Source organism: Cydia strobilella, chromosome 11 (assembly GCF_947568885.1).
Source record: "Cydia strobilella chromosome 11, ilCydStro3.1, whole genome shotgun sequence".
NCBI classification, from domain to species: Eukaryota; Metazoa; Arthropoda; class Insecta; order Lepidoptera; family Tortricidae; genus Cydia; species Cydia strobilella.
In genome coordinates, this window is record NC_086051.1 from 9,495,449 (window position 1) to 9,519,965 (window position 24,517).

Here is a 24,517-nt window from a genome sequence, read left to right on the forward strand (position 1 = left end):
CAATTTAATTTAATGTAATTTACAAATCTAAAAACCAACTTAAACTAACTTAAGCTACACAATACATTTCTTTAAGTGTATGTGTATGTTTGTGTATGAGTGTGTGTGTGTGTATGTCATTCTACGATTCTGATTACATTTATAATTATATACTGCAAAAGAAATGAGGGATTATATTTGTTCATAGGTTAAGGATTTCAGTTTTTCTGTAACTATCAGTGTGCTTACTTCTGGTTGTTGGCCAGGAAGGCGCCAGCGAGCTCGTCGAGGTCGAACTGGATGGGCAGCTTGAACATGGGTCGCACACCATCCAAATCATCGTCGTCTTCAGCCGAGCTGTCCGACTCGGAGCTGTCCTCACCTCCCTCAGAGTTCGGAGCGTCGAACTTCGGATTGACATCGTCAATTTTCTGAAAAACAAATGATATCAATTATTTAGGTACTCGAACGAATGCCAAGGACCCACAGAAGGTGAAAAAAACCAGTCTCGATAAACACTTATGTCAGGCGTATAAATACGACTGCATAAATAATTGTATTGTAAAACCACGTAGGTACAAGTCTCGGCAGGTACCTCTATCCTCTATCTGATTCACGACTGCAATTTTAAAGTCGTGCATTGGTGCTTTATTTGTTTTTATTATAACATTAGCTAATTTTAACAATAAACGTTTCTTGGTTTTACGAAAATGATTTACTTGATACCTGGCTAGCATAGAATCGTGCCAACGAAGAAAATTACCTATTTGATATATGTAATAATAAAAAGAGATGAAAGATATCAAGCGAAGTCTTAGGCGGTCTTCACGTTGGATGCGAATTCGCACATCGCTTCGGTGTGCGACCGGGACATCGCTATATACGCGGCTACGCACGCTGTCACGCTCATACACCGAGGCTACGTGCGCATTCGCAACAGTGTACCTCCTTAGACTTTACTTGATAATCACAAATTAATTCGGTGTTTTATGGTCATACAGTTTAGGTGGCACGTTTTAGAATTCTTGTAAAGTAATCAAGCATCGTAAATGTAAGGTTGCCAGAGCTCAACGAGGGAGAGGAGTGTTAGGGTCGGCAACGCGCATGTAACTCCTCTGGAGTTGCAGGCGTACATAGGCTACGGAGACTGCTTAACATCAGGCGGGCCGTATGCTTGTTTGCCACCGACGTAGTATTAAAAAAAATATGTAAATTTTCTTTTTAAGTTAATCTCACTAGGTAGCTTAACTTGATATGACTACATGATGCTATCTATATGCTCTCCATGCTCTATTGCTCTCTGTTACAATGACTTAAAATCGAAAAACAATGAGCGTAAACAAACATCTCTACATAAAAAAACGCATCATATTGCATTAAACAGTCAATGAAACAGCATGAAACATGAACGCTAGATCTCGTTCTGTGCTGTTTGCCGGCCACAATGGCTCGGACATCCTGTCCGAACAATGCGCCCGCGCACCATTGTTCCCTCGCTCCTAAATATCACCCGCAATTAAATTGACACCGACTCTTATCACTTATCAAAACATGGGCGGAGTCAATATGCTGCGAAATGAGAACATTTTAAGTTTTTTTCTACTCGTCGAGTATAATCTGTATATTACAACTTCACATGCAACACTACGACCTTACTCTTTTTAACGTTGGATAGTCTATGGCACTTCCGACTCAAGCGTTAAGAATTTTATCGATACGGTTTAGTCAATTATAAAAATTTTGAAAATGGAACTTCATACATTTCGATAAAATATTTCTTGTTTAAGGAGACTCGATTCAATGCAAATGCCTACTTAAACACGCGTCGCATCTGCTTTGTGATGGGTTGGCCAACAAAAACATTTTATTTTATGTTGTAGTAGGTAGTAGAAACAATTGCTTCATAAGTCAGAAACCCGCATGTGACACCCTTCATATAGCAACATCCATACCCTACGAAAACCGCTTAGCGTTGCTCGTTAGTCTACATAGGCTACGGTGGCCAAAATCGAGAAAAAAACTGTCTTAAAATTGAATTTAGCGCGGGGCAGGTACCAGGGCCTCATGAGTTACTAGGAGGTGTCGTTAACCAACCCGGCGGGGGCGCCGGGCCCGGCGGCCGGGGCGCGTGCGAGTATGAAGGTATCACGGGTCGCGACAGCTCGAGTATCTTAGCTGTATACTTTTGGTTTTGGTTTGGTTTGGTGGTATGATTCTACTAGTTGAAAGTATTTTATTTTTTTGTCTCGTAGAAAAAGTATTGTATACAATAGTGATATAATCAAGCTTTTCAATCTCGTACCTTAGTTAAGCAACTCAGCAAGTTTCGTTGCTTAAACACGGTAGTCGACTGAAAAGCTCTCTATTATATCACGATTGTATAAAATACTATTTTCTACGAGTCATCTAAAATTATTATTGTTTTGCTATAAAACCTAAAATATTAATGAAAATTGGTAAGTATTTCAGTAGACAAAAATAGTCGCGCGTTTATGTCTTTTCTATGGCAGCGCGGCGGCACGTGATTGGTCAAATTCTTGTAAAGTTGACTACAGCGTATCGAAATTAATATTATAGTTGAGTTGGGAGTCCATACATGAAAAGACGCACAATTATAGTTTTTCATACGAAATCTTAATTCAACCATTACAGTCGACGAGTAGAAAAAAATTATTTCCACCAGATCGTTTAATTTTCAGTCATATAACTATAAGTAGTAATTTTATTAAGGGTCATGAAGAAAAGGAAAGCCAAATTAACTCCAGCTTCCCCACGAATATTTTTGACGCGCCGCCTCTGTTATATTTATATGTATAGTGTGACTTCTTTGCAGACTTATATAACACCAAGTTTTACTTAATACCATGAAATAATATTATTATGTATGGCAGACTATTTTATAGAAATGCAGTAGCACGCAGTAAGTAGTGATGTTCCTATATAGTTGAGGACTTTCACGACTTCTATACGCGGACGAAGTCATGGGCAGAGGCTAGTACGTATTAGTATATCGAAACCCTAGTTCACAATCGTACTAAAGACGGAAAAAAAATTTTGTTAGTACCATAGTGCACAGACATAAAGTTGTTATTACAACCAAATTTATCGATATTTCCATGCTGCTTGCAGCTACCACCGCTTTCTAATAAATATCTACACGATCGATAAAAATAAGGAAGTAAACAGGCTACTAATTTAATAATCCAATTAGGGCTTTTCTTTTAACTACGATCGGTAGACGTAAGTAGTCGTAAGTCGTAACTGTAGGTACTTATGTAGCGAACGCAAATGGGCCGGTAAGACGAGGCTATCAAACGATAATTAGTGTTGTTGGTCACGTGTTGGGCGCTTTATCCACACACATGTATAGCCGCATCACGCAAGCACAGAATAAGTAATAGTAGCCGGACATTGAGGAAGTTGAAGAATGGGAAAAGGGCTTCAGAATGCACAGAGCCTATTAAACGCGTTGACGAAGCGTTCCATGAGCCTGTCGCTTATCTAATGGTGTTCCCACATTGGCTGTTATAAAATGGTATATAACATTGTGTGACAGGGACAGCATGACAGTATTGATAGTGTTTTATTATGTTGTCCCTATAGTTGTCCCTGTTACACCCTGTTGTATATTTAACATTTAATAACAGCCAATGTGAGAGCACCATAACGCTACTCTTTGAATGTAGTCCTGAAAATTCTTAAAAGCCAACTTTTAACCTACTAATATTAAAAATGTAATCACCAGACTACCAGACTAAAATAACTATTAAATTAGGTATAGCGTTAGGTCAACGACTCTCTAGTAACATTATTGTTCCAGATAGCCATAATACCTCTAAAATCGTTTTACCAAAACAGGAAAATGTATATTTATCTGCCATTTAAGCGGCAGCCCCTTAACGGCCCTCTTATTCTAATCTTATTTTTTTATCTATACCTAGATACCTACTATTTACAAGCAAAAACATTATCCTTTTTGTGTTAATTTCAAAACCGCAAAATAAGGATAACCGCGCAAAATTACAGAACGGAGTTCTATTATATTCAAGTATAAAACTATACTTTACACGAGTTTCGCGACCACCAGTTTATATACATAGGTTTCGCCCAGGGCTTCGACTGCCTGCTAAAGGGATTTTTTGCAATGGTTCCATCTACTAAGTTAAAGTGCAAATATAATTAACTAGCTGTTGCCCGCAACTTCGTACGCGTGGATTTGTATGTTGGTGGTTATATATTCTACATGAGCATAGAACATTATGCAGCAAAATATAGCAGTAGGGACGGTTAATCATTTGTTAATAATTATACAACGCATGAAAATTGTCTGTCACACAACACAACCTACGAAGTCCCTAACTGAAAAAAATTGTTCTTGATATAGGATCTCAACCCCCTTAGAAGATTTTCAAGTCAACCAAATGTTCGCTCCCGATACAAAGTTTCTACCTTACCTTAGGGAATAAATTTCTAAAAACGCTGAAATTACTTATCTTGTTTTCTATTATTGTGTCTTTTAACGACATTTCAAATTCACTATCTATATATAAAAAAATGTCGTTTCCGATGCAAACTTTCAATGATGCGCTTTTCACCAATTTAGGGAATAAATTTTCAAAAACGATTATAAGTTTTCGTCTATTTTAATATAATGTCCTGTTACCAAGTTGCAACTTCTATCCCCTTTTTAACCAGTCAGTAAGTCAGGACACACATATTTATATACATAATATTATATAGATTATTATCGAAAATATTATAACACAATTTGTTGTATAATATCAACTACATTACCACAGCTATAACACATAACGTAAGGGACGTTTTTTTTCGATTTTTTTATTATTATAAGTGTTAGGAGCATTAATTTTTTTTTACGAAATCTGTTTTTCGCTTTAAAAAAGTCAAACGTAGAGGCATATAGCTATGATTAATTCACATCAAAATTTGTAATAATATTTCCTATAATGTCAATATCCAGAGAGGAAAATGGAGACCACGTTTGTATGTAGAAACGGCCGCCCTCATTCCTCTGAAGTATAACACCGGCAGCGGTCATCCAGTTTTAACTACGAATTTAGTTAAGAGAGTTTGATGCATGCGGCTATTATAGTGCCTAGGTTAATTGTGAGTTCTATTTTAATGACATCCACGCGGACGAAGTCGCGTGCTGGTGCTAGAGATATGAAGATTGAAAAGTGGCTTCATATATAATCATTATAAAATAAATATGTCAGGTTATTTATTGACAATTAAAACGCTTGCAGCATGCACCACGGATTGGTTAGTTATGTAAATAATGACGCAAGCCTCCAACCATTCATAACTCGAGTCTCTAATGAGAGAACATAACCTCGTAAATATGCATTGTCTATGATACTTGATAGGTACTTAACTATTAACTGTCTTTGGTTTAAATAGGTATAATGCTACAATTTATAAAGTGGAAATGCTCGTTGTTTCTGATATAGGTAAACTAGACTGAAAATTATTACCCAGGTCCACATTTAGAGAAGTGGGATATTGTCGCTTTAAATGAAACTGAATAGCTGGTCTTCAGGGAATCCATAATCCAGATTTTACTGTTTAAAGCGGACCACATTTAAAAAATGGCATTTAAAAAAATTATTCAGTCAGTGAACTCCATGAAATCTTTAGTACTTTAGTACGTCGTTACTGTAAGTGTTTGTAACGGCTCTCCTATCTGACTAATTACCGAGAAAGGTTTAATGCTATCATTTAAATTTAAATGTTTATATTTATATTAGTAGTACTCAATATTATTATGTCACGTCGTCCACAACGTGTCCCGTCCCGCACTATGCTGTCCCGCACACTCCGCTGGCTCCACAGAAAACCAGCGCCGTTGACCACGCTAGTCGTGCCAGCTGCATTGCTGAGTGGAGACCATTTCGGCTTCACATCTCTATTTCTACTGTTTTGTTTATCTTTGTCTTGTATTTGCTATATATGTGTTGTATTGATGTGTTGTCTGAATAAATGATTTATATTCTATTCTATTCTATTCTTAAATAAGGTCAAAGACATAAGTTTGTACACATGGAGTCGAGTCCATGACCATGTCCATGTGTGGTGGTGTGATGTCCATGTGTGGTGTGTGTGTGTTGTGTGGATGGTTAGATAGAGTATATTTTTTAAACTTCTGGACCTTCTTGGTTTCCCCTTAAATGTCAATTGTCTAAAACAAAATCCTACATATCAGAAGCATGTACACGAATCCGAGAAAGTCTTAAGGGGCCCACTGATGACCAGTCCGCCGGACGATATCAGCCTGTCAGTTGTTCGGAACTGTCAAATTTTTGTTCTAACTGACAGGCTGATATCATTGATAATCAGTGGGCCCCTTTATTAAATTAGAACATTACAAAACGAATAATACCAATTTTCCATACCAATAAGAGAAATATGCCAATATACCAAATCATATTTCGGTCAAATATAATAAAACTTAAGTACGAAAGTGTTTAGCTATATCGAATAAATTTTTAACAGCCAAGTAAAATCGATTCATAAATACTTTTGACTGCAAAAATAAATCAATTACGTTAGTCTCGCAAGTTAATGAATTTTACTTGAGTAGCACACCTATCTGGATTTCACCTACAATAAGCAGTCATATGGCACGGTATTAGGTACCATTTATGTACTGTATTTACGCTGCAACTTGCCACTTTTAAGTTTATATTTAACGAACTAGTCAAGTTTGTTCCGGAACTCAAATCAAAATGACGAGTTACAACGTACGGGCAATCGCGTTTGCTTCCAACTGATACTATCCCAAATAACAAAAGCAAAGCTGTCGGATGCTACAAGGGATGTTTCTCCGAATTAACATCTGCCGTTGAAAGGGGCTTTGACTACCAACACAGGCTAGCCTGGCTTTGTATCGGGGAATATTGTTTATGGCGAATATTGCTGCTCCACTCACCCGGTCACCAGTATTATAATAATAATTACATTGTAATCGAGTGTTGTAAAATAATAAGCAATAAAGCATACCGGACCATACCTACATACACGATTGTTAAGTACAGAAATCTGCAACAATAATAACAGTAGAACAATTCCTTAAGGCATTAAGTCCGCCATATGTACTTATTTTTGTGTCAGGTATTCAATCGTTTTTTTTACATATTTTATTATACTTATATAGGATACTAGTGATAAATATAGAGTGGGCAAGCAAGAATACAAATACATGATTTGACCGAGTTTTTAGGGTTCCGTAGTCAACTAGGAACCCTTATAGTTTCGCCATGACCGACTGTCCGTCTGTCCGTCCGTCCGCGGCTTTGCTCCGTAACCGTTAAGTGCTAGAAAGCTGCAATTTGGCATGGATGCATAAATCATGCAACGCGGCTGAACAGTTAAATAAAAACTACAAAAAAAATTGTTGGGATAATATATCTGATATCATTAAAACAATATATAAAATTCAAATTACTACTTTCTTTCCATTAAGCTACTTGCGTGACAGGTTTAGTGTCGTCAGGCCGCATTAAGTGAATATGAAATCGTATAGATATTACTTAAAATTTGTCAAGTATAAGCCAGGATAGGTATTATGACCTCCGATTATGAATAGTTGTTATCACTAACGGCTTCCTAGGCTAGTTAGTAGTGACCCTCTGCCTACGAAGGGAGAATGGATACGGAAGAGCTATAGTTTTGATTTTCATACCTTGACGCTGCTGGCAGATTGTTCCACTGGCATATATCGTCATCTAGACTCCCGCAACATGTTGCCTATACTGAGGGCCTACCGCGACCGAAAACCACGTTCGACGTGTTGCCTCCCTTTCACACTTACGTACGAATTTCCGAGTGCGACAGAGAGCCAACACGTCGAACGTGGTTCGAGGTAGGGCCTCTGGTTCTCCTAAAGTGATATGATCGCAAAGCGATAAAAATGACAGACAAAGTGACTCCCGCCCGACGAGTGAAAGCTGTGACTGTGACATTACACATCACTGCGCTTCATTGCACATACAGCTAACTACAACGCAGAAGTTATATACAAAGGATTTACTTAGCCGCCTTGTTACATGAACATCTGCGCGTAATCGAATTCCGATAATAGGTATGGTTATTGTTATTCACAATATGATCGTAAATATCGACAATTCGACAGCTTGCTTCACAATTACAATTCTAAATACAGATAAGGTGATACATTCATGCAGTGCAACTCTAAAATAGGAAAACTACAAGATTTCATGCAGATGGCCCGACACGCCTAGCTACAACAGTAGTTACATGCAGGTTAATATAGGTGTATTAAATAATACTTATATAGTTTTTATGGATAAGTATAATTAAGTACTAACTTATGACATGATATGATTTGATGTACCTACATATATATTTTTAAATCTATTTATATAAAGAATAGTACCTACTGTATGTAATTACATGAATTCTATAGTAATTTAAATTGTATTTTTTCTTATTTACTCGTAATGCATGTTAATTATAAGATGTGTTGTTTTGAAAAGATGTGTCACGCCGAGTTTTTTGCCGGTCCCATATTAGGAAACCCTCCTCCAATTGAGGGGGAATTTAATTCTTCTCGGGGCAGAGGTGTAGGGTTAGAGCCGGCATTTGACGTTCATAAGCGCATTGTAATATGCCTCCTTGAATAATAAACTATCTTTAACTTTACAAAATGAACTGTGCAAGTAATATTTTTGGCACCGCCTTCAAATATGAATATGCATGATAATTATCATTTGTTTCACTAGATTTATTATTCGTGGAACTCTTGTAAAAACATGAATAATTCTAGGTCGTCGACGTGATATAATTTTACTTTTTTCCTCAATACGAGTATAATGACATTAATGACGGTACTTTTGACATATGTATAAACTTCTCAGGACATTTTATCTAATAAAGCCGTTTTTAGGGTTCCGTACCCAAAGGGTAAAAGGGACCCTATTACTAAGACTCCGCTGTCTGTCTGTCCATCTGTCACCAGGCTGTATCTCATGGACTGTGATAGCTAGACAGTTGAAATTTTCACTAATGATATATTTCTGTTGCGGCTATAACAACAAATACTAAAAACAGAATAAAATAAATATTTAAGTGCGGCTCCCACACAACAAATGTGATTTTTTGTCGTTTTTTGCGTAATCGTACGGAACCCTTCGTGCGCGAGTCCGACTCGCACTTGTTATGTTTAACGGTATGTAAACCACAAATAAAAAAAATATCCCCGATACAACGTGTAATCAAATCATTGATGTGAAGTTCCATCACACAACAACAGTTCCAACAGTTTCTAACACATTTTATCAGGATTATCGATTTATCGTCTTTTTAAATGCCAATAACAACAACAGCAATCTTGCAAACAAGCCTTTATAACAATCCTCAAAGTGACTATTTTTTAATCGGGCTTCGCCTATACTAGGTAGGCGTCTGCTCCCTCGCCTCGTGGAGGCTAGGCTCTCTCAGCTCGGATGTGCTTCAAACGGACTTTCCTTTTGCCGAGATTAAACGCCCTTCACTTGGCTTACGGGGGGGTTTATTAAAAACCGGCCAAGTGCGAGTCGGACTCATGCACGAAGGGTTCCGTACCATTACGCAAAAAATGGCAAAAAAATCACGTTTGTTGTATGGGAGCCCCACTTAAATATTTATATTATTCTGTTTTTAGTATTTGTTGTTATAGAGGCAACAGAAATACATCATCTGTGAAAATTTCAACTGTCTAGCTATCACGGTTCATGAGATACAGCCTGGTCACAGACGGACGGACGGACAGACAGACAGACAGACAGCGGAGTTTTAGTAATAGGGTCCCGTTTTTATCCTTTGAGTACGGAACCCTAAAACGCCGCACTTATGTTTTAGTTGGCGTTAGATAGTCTAACCATGTTACTCGTGTATTGAGTTTACGTATAGATCTACCTAAAATATTAGGTCTTTTAAAAAAGAATAGGAGTCTTAAAAAATATTTTTGATATATTTAGTTAATATTTTCTTTAAGGATATATGAACGGACAACGGATAACTACGGATTCGGAACCCTACACAGAACATGGCCCGACCTCTTGGCCAGGTTTTTAGGGTTCCGTACCTCAAAAGGAAAAAACGGGACCCTTATAGGATCACTTTGTTGTCCGTCCGTCTGTCTGTCTGTCAAGATCTTTTATCTCGAGAGCGCGTGGAGGTATCGAGTTGAAATTAAAAACATATACTCAGGTCTACAGTCCCTTGAAGGTCTGAAAAAATCAAACTTCTAAGTTGTCTTAAAAGTCTAAGTCGTAAGAAAAAGATACGGCCGTTTGTGCCGCAAAAAACGTATATTTCGACACTCTCAAGGGAATCATAATTTATAGGGTACTTCCCGTTGACTTTGAACTATGAAATTTTGCAAGTAATATCGTCTTATACTACAAGTACAGGAAAAAAATCTAAAAAACTATAAAGTTGTGAAAAATAAGAATAATAATAAATTAATACTTAAAATAAAAGTTTAATTTATACGGAACTCTCGGTGGGCGAGTCCGACTCGCACTTGTCCGGTTTTAAGTTAGTACCTACATGTATAATTTAGGTAGGTACTTATAGAAAATTCATACTTGCTAAGTAATCTAAGTATTTTGCCGTTTGGATCTATCGGTTGAATTTAATAAGTTAAGTTGCCTAAAACGGTGTTAATACTAATGAGATAAAAGTTACTGATAGGTACCTAGCTTAATTTCAAAGTTTGGTATGAACGTCTACTAGCAAAATTTATTACACGATATTCACGATTTCCAATTGCCGCAGGCATCCTGATGATATGATGTTGAATGTTGAAAGATTGATCTTATGTACAAATCCTACCAGACTTACGAGGCAATCGATATATTCATATAACAAGACAAGATAAACAAAACATCAATGTTATCGAATCTTCGTTATTATGTAAACGAAAGAATTCTGAAAATTGTTGGGAACCGGGTACATTTGAAAATTTTGGTTTAATTACATAATTCATGATTTATCATTTTGTGTAAATAAATTGTAAAATAAAAAAATGGTTAAATTATCGTTCTCATTAGTTTTTCTTGAGGCGACTCTAGTCTAACCCCCCTTATAAAACATTACAGGCCTGGCGGCCTAGCCAAGGTGACGATTGCTTGCGATTCGCCATCGAATCGCTTTGTGTCTCTCTATCTCTCTTCCATATTAGTGCGACAGTGACCGTTGCGTTTCGTTCGCTACGTAGCGTTAGCGATTGGCATGTTGTCTACGGGCCTGAATTTTATGATTAGTAGCTAATTGAGGCTTGTAGCGCGTTTATGTTTAACACCATAACCCCCCAAACCAAAGGTGAAACTCGACATATGGGTACAGTACCTATGGGGTTTTCTTAATTGAATAGACAACCTGTCCTTAAGATTTTTTAAGCTATCCGTCGCTAATTCAGCTTAAGAGCTGCTCTCAGAATCAATTTACAATTAAAGCATAAAGGTTAAATTCAAAACCGTAGAAGGTAATTTCAGACGTCCGTAGTAAAAATACTTTGTCCAAAATCACATTTACAATGAAGTCTGTCGCGAATTATTTTGTTAACTTTATTTACCGACGTTTCGACACAGGTCACACAGGACACACAGGACACGTCCCAGCAAAATGTCAAAACAGAGATTTGTGATCACATTTTTAAACCACCCACTACACGTATACATAAATGTTAATTATTGTCAACACTCATAACATCCACGCACACATCCGAAGATAGATCCCTTGGCTTTAACTTCTGGGTCACTGGTCCCCAAGTTGCCGATAAGTTAAATCCATCTTCCCTATTAAAATCTTAGAATTAAAACAAATCCCTATTAAAATTTAAAATCTTATTGCCTTAATAATTATTATCGGCAGAGTAGAAGATAGTTGTTGCTCTTCCAATTGGACGGCGGAAAAGCCTCGTTGGAGTGTTGCCTCGGTGGCGGTCGAGGTCGACGGTAGGATGCCGTGCAGATTGCAGCGCCTGCGCTTGGCGATCGGCCGCTATCGTAACTGTCGTAAACATCAACATTGAAAGCTAAGTACCTGTAACTTGTCCTCGTCTACTTTAGACTCTGCTTGGTTGAGCACGTCCTCCTTGGTGTGGCTGCTGGCGGCGGACGCGGCGGGCGCGCGCGCCAGCGCCTCAGCCGTTGACGCGGCTGGAAGCGGAACACCATGCAACGCGTGCGCATTGGCGATCGGCAGGGGCTCGTCCTAGAACAAACAAATATATACATATATATAAATTAAATATATTTTCTGCATAATTAACCATATATATGTAAGTAAACAAGTTTGGGAACAAATCAAATTATTTTATTAAATATTTTGATGTGTTTTTTTTTAAGTAGTCACACTACTATATATAAATTAAAAACTGTAATAGATGTCATATATTAAAGAAATAGTGACGAAGCCCTCCAGTGGTGAAGGCCGGATTGGATTGGATCGGATGATAATTCATATGTAAGTACTTAATACTAATCAAAATCATTGAATATGCACAATGGTGCACGTTGCACTAGTTGCAGTAGTTAGCTAACACCTTAGAGGAGTGCCCAGTGTGGGGGCCAGAGCGGGCTGACATAATAGCCATAGTGGGGCCGGACCTGTCGCTGCCGGCCGTGGTCAAGTCCATGGTCGACAGTTACAGGTCGTGGCAAGCTGTAAAGACATACAGCAAGCGTACTCGACGCAGACGGGTCGCACATGACCGCCGCCTGCCTCCGTAGGTTGACCTCAGGATGACAGGCACGGGGACGCCTGCCATCCTTCACACACGTGGTCCCTGAGAGGGCGACCGTACTGGATACGTAAGGAAACGAGGCCATCAAGGGCCTCCGGAGGCGGTGGTATGCAAACACGGACTGGTGCTGATGGTGCTGTAGAAGTAAAGCGCGAGCGTTCCTACAGCCCACCGCTACAGCACAATGGCGGGGGGGGGGGGGGGGGGGTTGTTTAGACTTGGGGCCCCATTAGCCCAAAACAAGGAGTCCCACATAACCACTCGGGTTCGTCCCCGTTCCCGAGTGGTATGCGTCATTGCATTTTTCCCCTCCTACAAAAAAAAAGTTGCAGTAGTTAGCTACGTATTCCATCCAACAATAGCCGCATGGAGATTTTTATTTAAAAGCTATATATATTTTGACAAAAAAACTGATGTATATTTAGATAATCAGAAAGATGTCTGTCTGATTCCAGCAAGAAAATGAAATTGAAGACTGGAAAACTAAAAATTTTCATATCTCAAAAGACAGATTTAGTTAAGCTGTAAATAATACCTCCTGTTACTAGACTAGCACAATAGGACGTTTTCAATGTTCGTATCTTAAACTTTCTGTTATTTCATTAAATCTTTAATGTGACAACATACTCGTAAAAATGTCCAGCGCCGGTAACATACATTCCGAGTCAGAGACAAAAAGTTTATCTCGTCATTCTCGCCTCGTGTTTTCGTTTATTACATTCCGTTTGTTTAAGTACCGAAGTGTTTTCTAAAGTAAGATATATATGAAGATAGTAGATATTACACAAGGTAATGTGTACCTATTATTGGTTAAAAAGAGACCGCTTTATCATATTCAATCAAAAGATTTTTAAGAAATAAAATACGTACATATTCTTACCATGACCAGACAATTAAGACCTTGAGGTTGATATTTCATCTTGTTCGTACTGACAGAGTCCAAATCCAAATGTCGAATCAACTCATGCGAGGTATCTGATTGCTAGTTAACAGGTTTTGGCGCGACTTCGGAGGGAATATTACGGAATCTACTCATCTGAGTAAGGACCTTAATTTGAGCGGGTACCTAACAACTCGTTTCTACATATATTAATTCGATTACTGCTACTTTCAGATGGAGTAATGTTGGATTTCTCGTTTATCAGGTTTCTGATAGTGTGTTGATGCTTTACAACAAATGCTTAAAATAACAAACGAACTAAAAAATAATAATTTGTCATTGTACCCACTCTAGATTAATTTATTCAACCAAAATTTAAATCCTTACACTTATACCTTAAATACTTACACCAAATAAATTATCTTGTCATACAAATACCTACATTCATAGTATGAACGTAAACTGAACGTGACTTACGAATTGATTTACGAAACCAAAACCAAGTTTTTCTTAAATAATGAACCTTTACCAACATTACAAAGCAAAAGCATTGGCCACAAGCCCGTTCACTTTTAGCGCAATAAACATCAAAATGGTCGTCGTAAGATGGCGGTTACTTTTGCATGATAACCAGCAAGTAGGTACTTAAATTGGTATATACCTACCAACACGCATTTTATGCAGTTGTAGTTAGGTATAGTAGTGGCTCAATGCGCACAGAGGAATATTTATCTGCCTACATAGAGCTTAGTAATTGTTCATGACAATTGCTTGTTCTCACTGGTAATCGATGGAGCCAACAACGCAATCATGCAAAGCATTTGAAAAAACATCCATAGGAAAAGTGCAAGGTCGTGCGGCCTCGCCGGTTTTATCAATTATAAACTTTATTATTGTGATCGAAAAACAATGTGAAAAACCATATTGTCGTTGTGGGAACTCGGGGGACAAAAGATCCCACTGAGGATCTGCGAACATAGACTATGCATGCTTCTTTCTGGCCTTCTCATTCCTTATTCCACCAGGTATCTTGACCTTCAACAGTCTCCCACCAGTCCTTACAAAGGCGTCAAAGTTTCACCGACGCCGACGCAATTTACTGTCTAGGTCTATCATAAACCATTAAAAAAATACTTAAGTAACTTTCTGTTCGTACAATGAGCTAAACAGTGTGAAAATGAAGTGCCGAACGTTGACGGGGACGCAGCCGAGCGCGACACCACACCGCAACCGAACCGATAGAAAACAGCGATTACGTTGCTGGCACTATTGTCGCATTGTGCACTACGCCCACAACACTTTTACTGGATTTGCGAAACATTTAAGGCGTTTAACTGCTGTCGTCTGCCTTGAGTTGCGTGATAACGAGGAAATTGCACCGTTGGAGAGAAACTTTAAAGATACCATCTATGTTTTCTAGACTTGCGACTACCAAAATCTTATTCATGTACAGTCAGCTACAAATATAGAGGATGTAACAAAAATAGTGAGGATCCGTTTTAGGGCACATTCGGTATCGTGTTCTGATTAGGAAAAAGTAGAAGAAAATTTTTTTGACGCGAAAAATGTTTGGTCTTTGTATGGAGGGTTGGCCAACTTAGATGACCTGACCCTTTTGTCGCGTCATAAAAAAACCTTCTGCCCTTAAACGGATCCCCACTATTTTTTTTACAACCTGTATATACTATTAAAATACTCTGAACTGATGTAGGGAGGTATAGGGTTTATAACACATTAAATTTTTTAATACCAGTGCATGTATCCTGTGATTCATGTGCAATGCAATATTGACTCTTGGTTGCCAGGTTGCCACCTCAAAATTATGTTGTTTGCTTTGACCCTTGTCTGTAATGTAAAAAACTACATTCGTCGATATCGTGGCACACTTTCAGAAACGTCGTTCGTCGGTGTTCCTTAATTTTATTTGTATAAGCAAACTGTACCTACCAACCCATTTCACGAACTAGAGCCGCAAGTCAATCAAAACTGGAAGAAGGGCTGTAAAACTAATTAATTGAAGAGATCTAACCACACCCACAGTTAAAAGTTGACGGCAATCAAGAAGACTTTCAAAGGTAGGTTATTGGCAAAGTTCGTAAGAAATGGAGAAGTGTGGACAAAGCGAAAAATTTACTAAGACAAATAGTCATACAACAAAATAGTATATAGGTAGCAACCTTTTTGAAATGTCACAGTGTGTTGAAACTATAATATGATGATCACAATAATTTGTAACAAGCCTTACCTTCAATACAGAAGATACAAATGGATGTTTAAACATAGGCAGATAGGCACCTATACTACTAAGCTATGTTCTACTTGTTAATTAAAAAAACCGGCCAGTTGCGAGTCGGATTCGCACACTGACGGTTCCGTACAAATTTAACAATTTTTAGGGTTCCGTACCCAAAGGGTAAAAACGGGACCCTATTACTAAGACTCCGCTGTCCGTCTGTCCGTCTGTCTGTCTGTCTGTCTGTCACCAGGCTGTATCTCATGAGCCGTGATAGCTAGACAGTTGAAATTTTCACAGATGATGTATTTCTGATGCCGCTATAACAACAAATAGTAAAAAGTACGGAACTCTCGGTGGGCGAGTCCGTCTCACACTTGGCCGGTTTTTTTATTTATTTTTTAATATTTTATTTTTTACAAATTTACAGTTTTCAGATATTTCCCTGTATTTATAGTGTAAGACGATATTACTTACCAAATTTCATAGTTTTATGTGAACGGAAAGTACCCGGTCAATATTGATTCCTTTGAGAGTGTCGAAATATACGTTTTATGCGGCTTAAACGGCCGTAGGTTTTTTTTTTACGTTAACTTAGAAGTTTGATTTTTTACAGCTTAAGGGACCTACGGACCTGCGTATATGGTTTAGTTTTCAACCTCTACGCGTTCCCGAGATAAAGGATCTTGACAAACAGACGGACGAACGGACAGACGGACGAACGGACGGACGGACAGACGGACGGGCAACAAAGTGATCCTATAATGGCTCCGTTTTTTTCCTTTTGAGGTACGAAATCCTAAAAGCATTGTTTATCTCAAAGTAGTTTTTTGTATTTCCCGGTGTCTCTTTACTGCCGTCTTTAATAATTGGCGACACAGTTAAAACATTAACAAGAAACGCCATTTGCACACGGTCACAGAGCATGATTCTTCTGTTTTTAATTAGGTACCTACAACAACGCGCAAGTTTACGTGGTGTTCCGTGATTGTATCATTGCAGGCTACTCAATCATTGCAGGCTACTCAACGGTTAGTGCTCGGAGCAAGTCATTAATTAGTCAGATGACTGCATGGCGATGGGACGTGGACGGATGTGACTGAAGATCATTGTAGTGCGCGGGCGCGGAAAATCGACCTCTTCCGCTCGCAATCCTACCTACGAACGCTAATAATATCATGACGTTCATGACATTCCAATTCGGACTTTGTTTATGAAGATGGAATGAGGGCTAACGCGTATGAATTCGCCGCTAGGGGCGCTAGTGTAGATGGTGGTCTTTTCCATAGTTCGAAATGTCACTTGTCACTTCAATGACTGACAGCTGTTCTTTAGTCTTTTGTATGGATGGTATAGAAAGGATCGCAATCTCTTATGGCAGAATTGTTGTAAAAGTGACCGCGTTAAGCTTTAAATAATAGTTCCTAATCTCTCCGGTGGCGCTAGTTAGGCTCTGGGACATGAGTATAACATGAACCATATAAAGCAACAAATAACCCGACCAAATTACGTAGGTTTTTTTTGGTAGTATTTCGGTGTATGGTGGCGCCGCCTAATTACTGTTTTTTGATGGACACTTTTCATACATAGAGATTTGGCTCCTTTATACAGTCTCCATGGTCTTTTGGACCACCATCAACAGAGGCGCCAACTGGTGAGCAAAAAAACGATAGCCCTCATTGTCAAATGCGCTGTTTAATATACCTATATTCCGTTTTTTTATTCCGTAGACTAAAATGACATTTCATGTGGTACTAAGAAATGTCATGTCTTACACATGAAACGTCATTTTAGTCTACGGAATAAAAAAACAGACCTATTCTAAACATGACAACTACCTCTACCTTCCATAATGACAACCTTCATTGCTTGTGTAAATTCAACTGAACAATCAATCCACCGTGAAAAATCTACGTATTGTTTACGTTCTTAGAATTTGCACCCAACCAATTCAGCCTAATGTTTGATTCGTAGAGAATGCCTTGATGCTTAAATATTTTGCCATTAAGATTAAGTAAGTACAAAATAGAAAGAAAGAAAGACGTTACGCGGGGTCGGCTTTCCTAATTTTGAGGCGCCACTTTGTTCGCTGATAAGCATCGTCACTGGACAGGCCCAACTTCTTCATGTCTCTCCGGACATTCGTCAGCCAGGTAGTTACTGGCCTGCCCCTTCCTCCCTTTGCTGCAGCCATGGAAAGGCACTTTTTCACAACGTGGTTTTCGGGTCTACGCATCACATGTCCGAACCACCTTAGTCTGGATTCCTTTATCTTCTCGGTAACTGGTGCCACCTTGAAGGTACCCCGAATATATTCATTTCGGACTCTTTAAGGGTAACTCCTCCTGCCCAACGAAGAATACGCATTTCAGAAGTACGCAAAATAAGTACAAATACAAACATGTTTATTTGTCTAAAAGAGATCGGTCTTCAAATTGGAGATATATATATATATATATATAGACCGCGAGCCAGGAACAGATTTCCATGACCAATCCCCTCACGGGCGATAACTCAAATAGTGGTAAACGGCTGTGTGATGAACCCTCGTGGACGTCAGCTGCCGCTCCGTTGGTGGGTTGAGGAATGGCAGTAACCGAAACACGTAAAAAAAACAATTTAGTCATAGCTCTCGTTTGATTCTGTCAGATGATAGTGAGATGATAGTTTAGATGCTATTGTGAATTTAATAAAAATATCAGCCGGTTGTCTCGCGGTGGAAAGACCTTCAGCTGGTCGCATAAACATGTAAAAAAAATACGTGCCGTACCGCATTATGATATTTATGATAGTGGTATCAAAATCATGAAACTTTGCATGTAGCGTTACTACGTATTTTCACAGATACGTACGAACGTCTCTTGTTATTTCAGTTAGTCTCGGTACAAAAAGTACTGAGGTTGACTGAAGTAGCATGACAAATACGAACGTTTCCGAGAAAATACGAAGGAAAACAATTATACACTACATCTGTAGATTCGGTTTTATCTACACTTTACATGTAAGGTAAGCAACAACATGTACATGCCTAGCAAATCGTCCCAATAAACCCATCCTCTTTCAAGAATTTGTATCAGTTGTGTTAGAATTAATTATTCATTAGCTCTTATCATAGAGTAACTTATACTAGAGCAGTACTGTCATAGTTAATTTTGTAACAGTAAATTCACTGCCATCTATCGACACACTTTAAAACTAAAAAATAAGATTTATAAAAATACGATAAAATGTATTTAAATATGGATAAATGGTTTTTTTTATTTGCATTAACTATTTTTATGATTTTGACCCATGTTCTTTCACTGATATGCGTTAAAATTGTTAAATAACAAACGAAACCGTCAACGCCATCTATACGACAGTAGGCCAAAGCTAGTGGCGCCCTCTGAGCGAGAATAAAATTTTCTTGATTTTCGAGGCACGTTTTTTCCTTAGACTGTATCCATCTATTACGGAGTCATATCTATCTTTGCTCTTATTTAACTGCTATCAATTTATTATACCCTCTAACTTTCATTAAAATTCCCAATTATGCTGAAATTTACAGCCATGCCTGATAGCAGAATACTATACGCATTTGAAATTCACGATGGGTCAATCAAGGACTTCATGGTTGTCTAATGTTTATATACAATGTAATAATGTTTTGGGTTTGCCACATTTTAAACTGTATTACATTTCTTAGATATGGTTTCAAGTACAATATATTTTCGCAGGTAGGTTAGTACCTACCTACGTAATAAAATCTTTAAATAATTAAAAATTGCTACAAAAGTGAAATGCCATGTTTGCAAAAAGTTTAGTTTATCTGATCCTGAATCTAAACAAGCAGACTTGACATCTTGATAGGCACAACTCCTCGAAATTAAATTTAAACCGCTTTTCCTTTTAATTTCGCATCCGTGACATTGACGTCAGGCGCCAAAATTAACGAAAAGCAGTGGCGTGACAATCGCTTTTATATTAGCCAGCCACTTAGCAATCTTAGCATGACAATAAGTGTGAGCGCTTACATCGTAGCCGACTTGCGAACAATACACGAGGAAAAGAAAGTATGGCCACTCTTTTAAAATACGAAAACAATATTAATCTATGCACGGATAACTGTAACGACAGAGACACTATGCTAGTCAATGCGGGCCATAACTGGTTTTACAAAAGGCGTAAATGAGCACAGTTCTAGTTATAGTACGGGCAGAGACCGTATTTATTTATTTATTCGTATGGCATATACACAGTCGCTAATTATTAATTACAATATGATATCTAAATTCTTCACCCATTGGGCAGCGTGTGCATTAGGTGAGTGAAGATCTAGGACCTCTCCGATAAATTTCCGTATCGGGCAATTATGCATAATGTGGTGTATAGTCTGTACCGGGGCCCCGCAGTCGCACGCTGGTGAGTCTCTCCAACCACACTTAAACAGGTAGTCCGCACAGCGTCCATGTTCGGGGCGAAGTTTGTTTAATTGGCACCATTGCTTCCTAGAGTTCCTAGATGCTGAAAAGCCATACGGCTTTTTGGTAGGGTCGTAATTATTTAGGCTGGGGTCTGGCAGGTTGGATTGCCACTCATATTTCCAAGCGTCTTTTATATTGAAGCCACCTTTTTTTTTGATGCAGGGGTAAATGCATTTACGCATCTCACCCCCGGGCTGGAGAAGCCCATTGGGGGGTGGTATGTGGGACTCGCTCCTCCCGTAACTCCCTCTGCAAGGCAGAGGGAGGGGAAGAGAATACCCACTAACATCCCCTGCGGCGTTGCCCGCTCTACCGTTGTTGGGAGAGGCCACGGGGTCGCAGACCATTCCACCATGTAGTCCCCCCAGCTGCCCCAGTTAGAATACCGGGGGCACCCTCGTTCCAAAGGAGGGAAGGATCGGCAACGCACTGAACCTTCCCCCAGACGTGTAAGGCCCTATGTTGTGGATCCCCATCCCACAGGCCCTACTGGGGGAGTAGGCGATTAATATATTGTAACCGCCTTCTCCCCAACCGTCTACGCCGGAGCGGGTGTGCATTTGCTCGCTCCTCGCGCTCCCGTTCCGCTACCTCCTTTTTCTGTAGCACCAAATCGCAGAATTTCGTGACGGCATTCCACGATCTCTCGCTGCTCAGCATACATGACACCACACTGAGCAGAGAGAGATCATCTACCCCCAATATTGCCACCATTTCGTGGCGCTCTAAGACCCAGCTTGGGCAATCCGCAAGGGTGTGCTGGGCAGTGTCGTCCTCTTCGCCACAGTGGTGGCAGACTGTTGACGGTTCCCGCTGAATTTGGTACAGATAATGACCAAAGCAGCCATGTCCAGTCATTACCTGCACCAGCCTATATGTTAGGCACCCTCTTTTTTGGTCTAGCCAGTTGTCGAACGACGGTAGAAGCGCCCCTATGGTGCGGGTACCATATGGGGCGTCCTCCAGCTGGTCCTTCCACCGGTCCCGCTCCCTTTTGGCTGGCGCCTTTCGTCTTGCATCAATCTCTTGTGGGGCCAGACGATCGTCATTATTACTGGCCTCCACCCGCTCTCTGTACCGCTCCGCCATGAGCCTGGCGTCGAGCTTCCATGGCAAAGTGCCCGCGAGAGCGCATGCAGCCTCATATGCCACCGTGCGGTAGCTCCTGGCCATTCTCTGGGCTATTATCCTCTGCGGTCTTCGGAGGAGCGCCCTTGCTTTGTCTTTGAGGTGCTCTGCCCATATCGGCGCCCCATATAGCGCCATACTTCGCACCACCATTGCGAAGAAGCGCCGGCATAGGGTTTGGGGTCCTCCCACATTTGGCAGCAGTCGGCCCAATGCAGATGCCGTGCCGACAAGACGAGGAGCCAATTGTGAGAAATGCTCCTCAAAGTTCCACTTGCGGTCCAAAATGAGACCCAGATATTTTATGTGGGCCTTAACCTGGACCGCTTCTCCTCCTACGAGGAGCATCTCGTTGGGTCGTAATCGCCAGCCCCTTCCTCCGATATTGAAGCCACCTTGCGTCAGGGTTTGAGCGGTTTGATAGGGCGGGTGTCGGGACTTCAGACGATGCTGTGGTGGGTTAAGGAATTCCTGGTGGATCGGCAGATTCGGGTCACTGTGTATTTTGTTCGCTTCTTTTACCAGTGCCAACTGTCGTCTAAGATGAGGTGGTGGGATGTGGCTTAGGGCTGGGAGCCATTTGTATGGGTGTGGATTTGACCGTACCTGATATACATGGGTGCGCCAAAGTTCACATAAAATTGCGACTTCGATTATTGGAAGTCCGAAAATGTTTGTTATATAATTTTATATCATAATGATCATTACTTATAACTTGTCTTTGCGCATAACTATCGTAACACCAAATCATTCATGTTAATAATGTCAATCATAATAAATATCTGTAATAGTAATGTTAATTTTCATATATTCTTTTAATATAACGATTTTAAATAATAAAATTTTAAATCATATTAATTTTTTAACATAACGATTTTAAGTAATAAAATTTTATGTAATATTTATTTTAAACTTTACCTGGTTTTATTTATAAACTGTCAGGTATCTTGCATCCACACCACATTCAACTTGCTATCAAAAAAGAAATACAGTCCCAGAGTCGGGATAGGTACGACGACGAGCGAAGCGAGGAGGAGTGTTAGGTTTCTTGTGTTCCTTAGAGCGGAAAAAGGAGCCCCGCGAAGCGGGGCTTCGTCGACTCCTTGGCGGGCCGAGATAGCTTAATAGGCTAGGTACATGAAAAATAAAAAAATGCGGGGACATGACTAATAAAAATTAATAATAATAATTAAATTAAATTGGGTATGAAATAATAACTTTACATGTAATTGGCTTTATTTATTACTTTTAATTTTCTAAAAATCGCTGTGTACGTTCCAATACACCCATACTTTATATGTTATGCTTTCAAATACTTATACAATTTAAGTTTATAATTAAAAAGTTTATTATAAAAACCATTATGAGTCGTGACGAATAGTTGGAAATGACATTATGTTGTTAAAAAAATCTGCCTACAGATAATTATGAGCAATGATTTTGGTAATACAAATTTATATACAACAAATTTGTACGCAAAAAAATTATGACAAATGATTATTAAGGGATAAGTTCGCCTTTGTACATCTTATTATTTGTACCGTGTAATTTTTAATGTGTATATTTGTACAATAAAGAGTTTACTACTACTACTACTACTACTACTATTATGATCAAAAAGCGTTATTATGAAAAATAATATGACAAGTAATTTTATGTGAGCCAATATGGACCCGATATACATCGCATGGTATTACGCAGTTGCACATCAACTTTCTCTGTGTGTGCACTATTGAGCCAGACTGGTGCGCAGTATTCGCCAGCAGAATAGACTAAGCTCAGCCCAGACCGTATGATCTGCTACGTCATCTGATACCCTGATAAGCCCCATCACCCATGGTACACGTTCATAAAGGTGCGTCTGCCGGGCACTTTAAAGGTACGAAAAAAAGTGAAATTTACGTCATCTGATACCTAGATGAGACTGTTGGCAACATATAGCAATTTCTATGTAGCTTCAGAAAACACTCGTCTGCCAGCTCTCAAATGGCCGGAAGTGAGTCTGCCAAGCATTTCAAAGGTGTCCCCATCTACTAATGACGTAACTTTGAAATGCTCGGCAGACGCACTTCCAGCCATACAGGAACTGGCAGACGAGTAGTTTCTAAAGCTACATATAAATTCCTATCTGTTGCCACCAGTGACACCAGTCTCATCTAGGTATCAGATGACGTAATTTTTTTTTTCACCGGAAGTGGTACTTTTTTTTGTGCTTTCGGTAAATTCTAGTTTTTAGGGTTCCGTGCCCAAAGGGTAAAAACGGGACCTTATTACTAAGACTCCGCTGTCCGTCTGTCCGTCTGTCTGTCACCAGGCTGTATCTCATAAACCGTGATAGCTAGACAGTTGAAATTTTTACAGATGATGTATTTCTGTTGCCGCTATAACAACAAATACTAAAAAGTACGGAACCCTCGGTGCGCGAGTCCGACTCGCACTTGGCCGGTTTTTTTTACATTTTTTTCGTAACTTATCATCACTTTTATGAACGTGTGCCATGGGGCTTATCAGGGTATCAGATGACGTAGCAGATCATACGGTCCCTGCCCGTACTATTAAGTACTATCTGTATCTGTCTCTTGTAGAAGTTGCAGTCGTTGCAGACAATCATATATTATAGTATTTTGCAATGTTTAATTTCTCGGTGTATTGGCTTGTCTGTAATGCCGTGGAAATATATTGTTAATAAATAAATAAATATATATATATATATATATATATATATTATCCGCTTTTCAGAGAAAATAGGCATGATGACTGATTTTGAAAAACTGTCCTATAATGTTAAGAATCATAAATTATGCACTATGAATAACATATTTCTGCATTTAATAAAGTTTTAGTATGTAAAAACTACATTTTAGTTTTTAGATTTTAAATTCACTCCAAAACGCTTGTAAGTCTCATGGCGTCCCTAGTGACGTCAAGTTCACACGCACGTTCTAGGCGTTCCTTAGAATCTTATTAAATAAATTGTTTATTTCGTATTATTAAATATGAATACCAAAGTTGTGCGGTTCCTCAGTGTAATAATACATCAATAACACCTCCTAATAAGTTAT

The 24,517-nt window shown here is 39.1% G+C and overlaps 1 protein-coding gene across 1 annotated transcript in view; it reads right to left on the reverse strand.

Moving 5' to 3' along the window:
- The window catches only part of LOC134745129 (uncharacterized), an 84,849-nt gene that overhangs the window by 46,994 nt on the left and 13,338 nt on the right, over positions 1–24,517 (reverse strand). The window contains exons 3-4 of the mRNA XM_063679096.1: positions 12,049–12,219; positions 229–410 (exon numbers count right to left, since the gene is read on the reverse strand). Of these exons, the coding sequence (XP_063535166.1) occupies positions 229–410; positions 12,049–12,219 (353 nt within the window). The remainder of the gene's footprint in view (positions 1–228; positions 411–12,048; positions 12,220–24,517) is intronic.